General features: G+C 43.4%; 1 protein-coding gene across 1 annotated transcript; it reads left to right on the forward strand.

The window, feature by feature from the left end:
- Positions 1–2,278: 2,278 nt before the first annotated feature.
- Positions 2,279–2,915, forward strand: LOC126051168 (cytochrome b-c1 complex subunit 8). Its single transcript, XM_049830032.1, has 2 exons — positions 2,279–2,483; positions 2,698–2,915. The coding sequence occupies exons 1-2, from the start codon at positions 2,330–2,332 to the stop codon at positions 2,790–2,792; spliced, it is 249 nt and encodes an 82-aa protein (XP_049685989.1). The 5' UTR covers positions 2,279–2,329; the 3' UTR covers positions 2,793–2,915.
- Positions 2,916–8,604: the final 5,689 nt, after the last annotated feature.

The raw sequence follows: 8,604 nt of genomic DNA on the forward strand, positions 1-8,604 counted from the left end.
TGGGTGAACCCTAATCGATTTTAATCCGGGTTTGGGTATTTCTGCATCCTCAAAGTATCTGTAGCTATAAACAAATGAATAGTATTTGTGTAATTCTAATAGCTCTGTAAAACCGGTTAGGATTTAGCATGGAGTTAGCAGAAGGTGTTTATATCATAGCACTTATTTTTGTAGCCACTCAGCCTTTCTAGAATGTGAAATTAAATGTAAATAATATCTTTTTATTGGAATAATTTTGCATTTAAAATGTGGAAAAGGTTTTGACTACCAGATGTCTATTTTAAGAGGTTTTGTTATAGATTTAAAAAAAGAAATAAACGTCTATCATGCACACCATTTATACCCAGTGCCTGCTGGTCTTCCTCTATATAAAGAGATCTTTTGTGTGACATCTGCAGCAAGTGTCTAGGAAGAAAGTCTTTAATGTTAAAATTACTTTCTCAGTTTTTCATTCTTTTTCCCTACTATGTTTCCAGTTCCCCCAAGCAAGAAGTCAACTCTTCTTCACTGTTCTGTAAAAAGTTACAAGGTTGTTTCTCACTTTTCTTCTGTTGCACTCTTTGGGTTTTCTCAACAACGGGCGGTAAGAATTTAAGGACAGCTGTGTGGTAACTTGTGAAAATTTAAATCACTGAGTTATTTGAGTAAGAACCAGCACCAGCTTACTGGTGAGTTGTTAAAAACAGAAAGGCTTGATCTAGTTCAAGAACAAAGCACAAGCTGTTCATGGGGTGAGGGCACAGCATAGCTACATGTGGAACCACACTGCCACTTGCTTCTGAATTGCAAAGAAATGTGCAATGCTGTCAGTTTAAGGGGGGTGGGGTGGGGCAAGGCTTTTAGAAGCCTATTAAATTAATTGATTTAAATGCTGTTAAATTGGTTTAGTAGTCTGAAAATGTGGGGCTATAGCCTTGTTTCCTCTCACAATAACATTATAGTGTCTTAATTCTATATGCTTTCAAAAAAAGATTTTTAATACAATTGACTTATTTTCTCCTAGACTTTTCTAGTTTTAAGAACTTTGACAAAAATGCTGGTTTTGGGCTGGGGACCCAAGCTAAGAGGTCTTTAGATGGGGCTCATGCACAAAACTCCAGCTTTGGTAGGATTTTAGTTTGGGGGCTTTTTGAATAGAAGTCTGTGGAGCAGCACTGTCTTCTCAAAGCTCATTAAGAATAGCCTTTAAAATGATGACTTGCTAATGCATTGATACATAAGTGCCTTAACTTTCCATAATAAGCCACCTAACCAGACCCTAACCTTAGATCATGACCTGTGCAATTCTACAGGGCTTGGCCTGGGGCTGGGAATTCAGCCAGGCGGGGGAAGGATTGAACTGGAGAGGACTGTGTCTGGTTTTATGTTACTGTGACAATGGTCTACCTCATCCCTGTGAACTAGCTGATGTCAGTGTGATGCTTCTCCACATCTGAAGCACTCCGTGGAGGTGCAATACGATCTGGCTAACAGTCATATAGCTTCTATCAAAATGAAGTTCCTAACTGAAGATTGCATTAGCCTGGAACTGCTGAACTAAAAATAGCACTCACTTTGGCTCTAATTGAAGGTTCGTTTGAAATAAATACCAAAAGCTCAAGGCAGATATCTTGATGTCAAACAAAAAATTCCAGCCCACGGTCAACGCTGCATTTGAGTGGGTTAATTCAAATTCCCTAATACAGGATCGCCCCTGCTAATGCCTTTCAAACAGGGGGAATTCAGCTTCACAGAGCTGCCAAGGAGTAAAATAAAATTAATTCTTTCTGTAACACAAATGGAAAAGCCTAGTTAGACAAAATGCCTAAGTCAAGCTAAAGAAACTGCGTTTTGGGGTCAGCTACACGCAGCTTAGGGAATACGTTACCGGATTAAAGGTTGCGACCGCATTCTCCAGGGCGGGTTTACGCTGCTACACCATTTTTAGTCTGCAGGGATAATTATTCTAATAATAGTAATATTCAAGACCTCTTGCTGTTGAGGTAGGAAACCACAAAAAGGCAGCCTCTTCTCTGACGACCAGCTTCTCTTTGGATTTTGAAGCGCTCCCCTGAGGCGGGTGCCCCCCTTAAACAACTCGCCGTTGAAAATCCCCCACACCCCCCACCGGGCTCAGAGGAAATTTCAGCAGGATTAAATTCTTACGGTTGTGATATATAAACTGTGATTTTATAGGGACAGCGGCCGGCGGCCATAAGCCTCGCTGAGGGGGTGAGGGGAGAGACTGAGGGAACTGCCGCCGCCCGCTCCCCCGGAAGCGGAAGCGGCATCTGCCGCTTCCGCTTCCGGGGGAGCGGGCGGCGGCAGCCAGGGTGAAGAAGGTGACACCATGGGCCTTCACTTCGGGAACCTGGCGCGGGTTCGCCATGTCATCACCTACAGCCTCTCGCCCTTCGAGCAGCGCGCCTTCCCCAACGTCTTCTCCCACGGGCTGCCCAACATCTGGCGGCGTTTCAGATCCCAGGTCTTCAAGGTGGTGCCCCGTGAGTACGGTGGGAGATGGCTCAGGGCGAGGTCTTTAAGGAATCGAGGCCCCTTTTTTTTAATTTTTTTTACCTTCTCAGCATCATTTTGAGGACGGGGGAGGCGTCCGTGTATCGGCGGCTTTGCGTGAGGCTGTGTTTTGTCACGGGAGCGCGGTGGTTCTGTGCTGTGCTTATTGCAGTGCGACTTGCGAGTGTCCCCTTTGCTTTCCAGCCTTTGTGGGAGCCTATCTCCTGTACTCCTGGGGAATGCAAGAGTTTGAGAGACTGAAGAGGAAGAACCCCGCTGACTATGAAAACGACCAGTAATCGAGTTAATAAGGAGACCGTTACCTCGCTGTATTATCAACTCCGTGTTGCTAAGCTTGCTTGCATGACTAGAGGGGTATTGAGAGGGAGATGACTCTAATAAACTTTAACTTTGCCCCATGACTTTGTGTGAAATCTGTGTCTTGAGATGTTTAAGGTGAGTAGCATCACATCTCTGTCTGGTTCACGCTGTAGAGGGAGATGATCAGGCTAAAGTTCTGTGCACTCAAACTCTTCTATATGACAGCATTTCCAGCCTTTTTTGACTCCTGTTTCTGTGAAACATTTCTCAGTATAACTAGTGTAGCAAAGGCTGCCTTCAGCTGGAGATGATCTGAAATAACAGCTCATTGCTCCCTTTATCTTTCCATCACTGGCCACTGCTTTTTCCTTTAACCTTGATATCTGTGAAAAACAAATAGGCCACTGGATTTGATATTGACCAAAACTGCATGAGCTGGCTGACAGCTCGGATCAAACGTGGACTTTGACCCTCTGTGCAGAGGCTCACTCTCCCCCAGTTGCCCAATGTAGAAGACAAGGGGCAATGGGGACAAGCTGCACCGGGAGAGGTTTCATCTCGATGCAAGAAAGGAATTTTTTACTGTCAGAACAATTGATTGCTGGAACAACCTCCCCAGAGACATGGTGGAGCCTCTGTTGCCACAGGTTTTCAGGTGGCGGATAACCTCATCTGGGCTCCCTTCCCACCAATGGCTGGACCAGATGATCTTTTGAGGTCCCTTCCAACCTGGGCTGTTCTATGATTTTGTGATACTAATTACCTAGTTACTGTATTTATTAACGTTAATCAGATGATTAACTGCAATTCTGATATCTGATTAGCGTTAACAGGCTGGATTAGAAGCTGCTTCTTGGAAACCACCTGGAGAAACAAGACTGATACCTGATGATTTAAAATCAAATGGTAGTAGTAAAGTTACTTGAGTATGTGACAAATTCACCCTGTGGCTCTGAGCATATAAAAAAGCTTCACTGTTCAAAGTCGAGAACATCTGGCTGTTCCTTTACTCCTTTTTTTCCTTTCAGTCTGGAGCTGACTGTCTCAAGCCCATGCACCGCACAAAGCAACACGTTTATCTCCCCGTCGTGCTATTCCTGTAGCTGGTGCTGAGAGTTTATCTTATCCGCAGGCCGTGAGCGACATTTCCCTGCTTTAGGGACTTGGTGTGCTCAGGGCTGGGCTGTCTGGAAGATAAAGATGCTCAGTCTCGTGGGGGGCATGCAATTTTTATAGCTGAATGCCTTATTCTTTTGGGGCTCTCAACATAATGTTTAAAAAGCACATAAAACTAAGCTCCATCTTAGGGCTGTTCCTACTGCTCTTGTGTTTAATCCAAGCAGTCCGAGGTTGGCATAAACAGGAGTAATACAAGTCACCCAGTGCTGCAAGTTGTGCCAAAAATACTCTGTGCTTAAATTTAACTCCACATTTCAGTTCATTGGTATTTTCTAGACAGCTTAAGCAAGCAGGGAACAACAAACTGGCTACTATGATTGTGAGAGCTGGCAAAGACGTCTTGAGCAGCCCACAGCAGCTGAAGGGTAGCCTAAATGATAGCATGTGTGAACTTTTATGTTTGTAGCTTCAGCAAATGCTAGTTTTTCAATGCATTTCATCTCACCTACTCTGCTGAAGGTGAGCAGCTCATCTCGGTCTCTCTCACAACGTCCCTGCCCCCATTCAGACAGCTGAACTGCCTCCGAACCAGCTGCTAGACTACTGTAAACAACGCGGCACCTTCACCTCAGCCGGTGACCCGTTACCCACGGCACCGCAGCCCAGGGACTGCTCGGGCAGCGGCTCAGCCCCGCTGCAATGTCAGCGAGTCAGGAGGCAGCCTGGGCCTCCTCACCCTTTGCTCCACCAAGCCCTGCTGAGCCGCCCTCCGGCTCCCATGCCCCTGCGCTCACCCAGACCGCTGGGCAGGGAGCTGGATGCAGAGCCTGTTACCAGCAGGGATACGGCTCCTGCTGGCATTTGGGAGTTCGGCTGGTGGGTATTTCAGAATCTGAACAAGGTGCTTGAAATATTGTCAGTCATTTAGTTCAGTTCTCCCTTTCCTAAATGTTAGAAGTGGCAACAGAGCAACATTTCGTGTCTCTTTTTGTTATGTTGCGTTGTTCTAACCTGCCTCTTTGCTGTGGCTTTTTACTGGCATGCTGGACTTGCGTATGTGGAAACAATCGGTTCAATTTTTTTCTTTCTTCCCCAGTTTCCTGCACAGAGTAAACAGATTGCTGCCTGAAAGGGATATGCTGACGCTGTTAGTAACCCAGAAGGACACACAGCAATTTTGACATATCGTCACAAAGTACTTGTCTTACCTAGCTGAGAAACTGTGACTTACAGAGGGCACTGCTGTCAGAGTTGAAAGAGCTGTCATTTCAAAATCCTGTGCTCCACAGATGAAGTCAAGACTACTGCTGCTGCCTCTTGTTTTCCTTTCTCTGTTCTATACTAGTGCCTAGTGGAAATAGCAGAAATTAGAACTCAGGTGCATGCAAAGAAAGGACTTCATGGGAAAAACAATTGAGAAATTCACAGCCAAATATAAAAGAAACTTTTAAGTTCAGCTATTTGATGTGCCATCATTTACTGTCCCCTTTCCTTCCCTACGTAAGACACAGGAAGATGAAATAACGAAGGGTTTTGATTCCTCCTCCCAGGGAAGCAAGATGAACAGGGCAGAGGAAAGAGTGTATGAAGAACCCTAGGAAAGGAACACATTTTCCAATAGTGGTTGTACACCAATACACTAGGAAGGGTTTTTGTTTAATCCCAGTCAAGTGTGGGCTAAGGGGTAATCATATGTAGACAGGAAACTGACAACATGGCATTATCTTAATCTGAGTAACTTGCCTTCCACGCTGGCACTTCTGCCTCCTTATTAAGCAATCACAGAAAACAGTAAGCTGTTACATCCAAATTTGTGTTTACAATTTAGCTAAAACATATTTCATTGTTTTATACAGCATCTTCCTACTTGAAGTGACTTAAAACATAGTGTGCTCCAAAACCTACACATACTTGACATGAATAAATTAGTATTCTCTTTATTTGACTCTGCAATCATCAAAAATCTTGTACCTGACAGAGATGGTGTACATGGGACAGATGTGGGAGCCAGATGCACAAGATCTCACAGATGAGGAGGAGCAGCGAGTACCAGCAAGGTCCATTTACAGACTGGTAATCTTAGACATACGCTTCTCCCACTTGTCCCAATGTTCGTAAAGAGAGGATTATAGAGAAGATGAGAGGTAATAGCTATTCTTAAACATTCTTTTCTCTAGGCTGTTGCAATCTCATTTCACAATGGAAAAATTAAGATTCGTCTTGATTACAAACTGCCCATCCACCTCACTGGGAGTTGTCTGCACCATTGTGAGTGCACTGTAAGGTACAGAGGCAGACTGTAGCAGAGGTGGCTCATCTAAAGAAACCATAGTCTTGCCACATGGAGCAACTTGGCTCCAGAAAACCCTTGCAGCAGTCTCTTCAACTTTTGGGATTTGCTATCTAGAGATTATTGTCTTTAACTATACATTAGGGTGCCTGGAAAAAGAGGTCTATTATTTATCATGCATAAAATAACTTTTTACATTCCAAAACCCATCTGAACAGTCTTACATCTGCTTTTTGAGTACCGTGTGCATGGAAAGGAAGGTTAAGTAACTTCCTCACGATTCTTTCATGTACCAAGAGTGAGAAGCAGAATCAAAAGCACGATTCTCTGCTCCAAATAAGCTTGGTAAGACAATACTTACCCCCAGCTGACAAACTCAAAGCTGAACACCCTGCGAATGTCACAGAAGTTAAATAAGGTTGTGGCTTTTGATCTTTACCATAAATACTTTGGGCCAGCCACCCTTTTGCTTGCAAATACACCATGGAGTTCTGGTAACACATTAGGTGGTTTTTAAAAAAAGGAAGAGTTGGCACAGCCGGTAAGCTGACCAGACAAAGTACAAGTGGAAGGAGAGTCAATCATTAGCCAGCCAGCCAGGCCTTGAACCAGACCACTTCAGCAGATCCTAACTTAGTAATTCCCTCTTGCTCCGAAATGAACTTTGTTCCTGTGATGACTGACAGCTGATGCAACGATAAGAGAATGAAATCTATAAAAATCTAGCTGAAGCTTGGGAAGTTCTATTTGGGGCTCTTCCTACCTCCTCCGCCCAAGGCTGGTCCTACAGTCAGTGTGACAGCTCGCACTGTGAAGATGCACTGTTGGAAGGTGATGGCAGTCCTTCTGCTCTGCTCACTGCTGCTCAGCCAGGTAAACAGAGAGAACTATTTAAAGTGCTAATTGAAATGGTCAGGTAGTTAATAAAAACGGTTATGATCTATGTGAATAAGAGTAATGGGCAGGAGTTGGAGGTGACAGCAGAGCTCTTTTAGAGGGTTCAACATCATAAAAAAGTAGAGTAACAGCCTAGTGAATACGGGGTTACTCCGAGACATAATTTGGCAAGTAATTCTGCTTCCCCTCCCAAGACGACTGAAAAACAGTTGATTTTTATAGTTCTTACTTCTTTGGGGTTAGGATACAAGCAATTATACTTTAACAGAGCATGCTATGATCTCAAAACAAGAAAGATTTCAAGTTCTTCACTTAATTTTAAGACTATTGACCTCAGCATCAGAATGACCAACCGCTTACAGCTGCTGCATGTTCTGACAGTCGTGCTACAACTCTGTTTCAGGCACACTGCGCTTCCTTGCGCCAACAACAGCCCCGGCTAACAAGACAGAGGCGGATGACACCTTTCTGGAGAGGAGTCTCACTAAGACCCATTGGAGCCTCGTGTAGGGACAACAGTGAATGCATTACAATGCTGTGCAGGTAACTAATCCTGATCAATGTTCAGGCTCAGCAGCTCTTAATATTACATGATGTAAAGGAAGTTCCCACTTATTCTCACCCAAACGAGATATGGAATTAATTCTGTGCATAAAAAAAAGATACCAGGAATACGGATGGGGCAATAGACTTAGACATCTTTTGTAAGCATTGCAAACAGAGCAGAGTCCAAGTGCCCTTGATTACAAGCCTTAGACCTTTCATCGCAACCCCAAATAACCTGTCTTTTCAAAAAAGAACATAGGATACTAGACAGCTTTTAGATAATCACTTAGACACCTTAAAATTAATCCTTCTTAAAGCCAATACTGTTCACTTTAAGGCACATATTATTTAAAAGCAGTATCTTACCCTAAATTAATCAATTTAAAGTGACTACTTAAGCTCACAGTTTAAAAGACAACTAAAATATCAAAAGCCATTTAGTTCTCATGAACACTAGACATAAACAAATTGTCCAACTACATACAATTAAATTGATTAGTTAAAATAACTACTTAGTGACTGAAAGCTGATTTTGTGTGGCACCTACTGTACACATACCAGAAAGCAGAGACAGGGTAGAATATATCCACTGTCTGCTCTACGTAAATATAATAGGACCTGGTAGTCGGGCTGCTATTTTGCATGCATTTGAAATGCATCATTTGGTTCTACTGATTAACACAACTCTAACAGCAGCTACAGGAAGATATAGACAGAAAGGGATTTCAATTGCTTGTAATTTCTACACCGCAGCCAGACCATGTAGCCCTGGCTAAGATGCATTTTGTAGTTATTATGTAAAGCAAAGAACATAAAATGAATCGAGATGAACTGAATAAGAAGGTGAATACAATGTGCATGGCTACACAAGCTGAATACAAGCACTGCTGTACAGCTGGGTAAGAGGAACGCTGCTAAGGATGTATCTGAGGATGTAT

This window comes from Accipiter gentilis, chromosome 26, assembly GCF_929443795.1.
Source record: "Accipiter gentilis chromosome 26, bAccGen1.1, whole genome shotgun sequence".
NCBI classification, from domain to species: Eukaryota; Metazoa; Chordata; class Aves; order Accipitriformes; family Accipitridae; genus Astur; species Astur gentilis.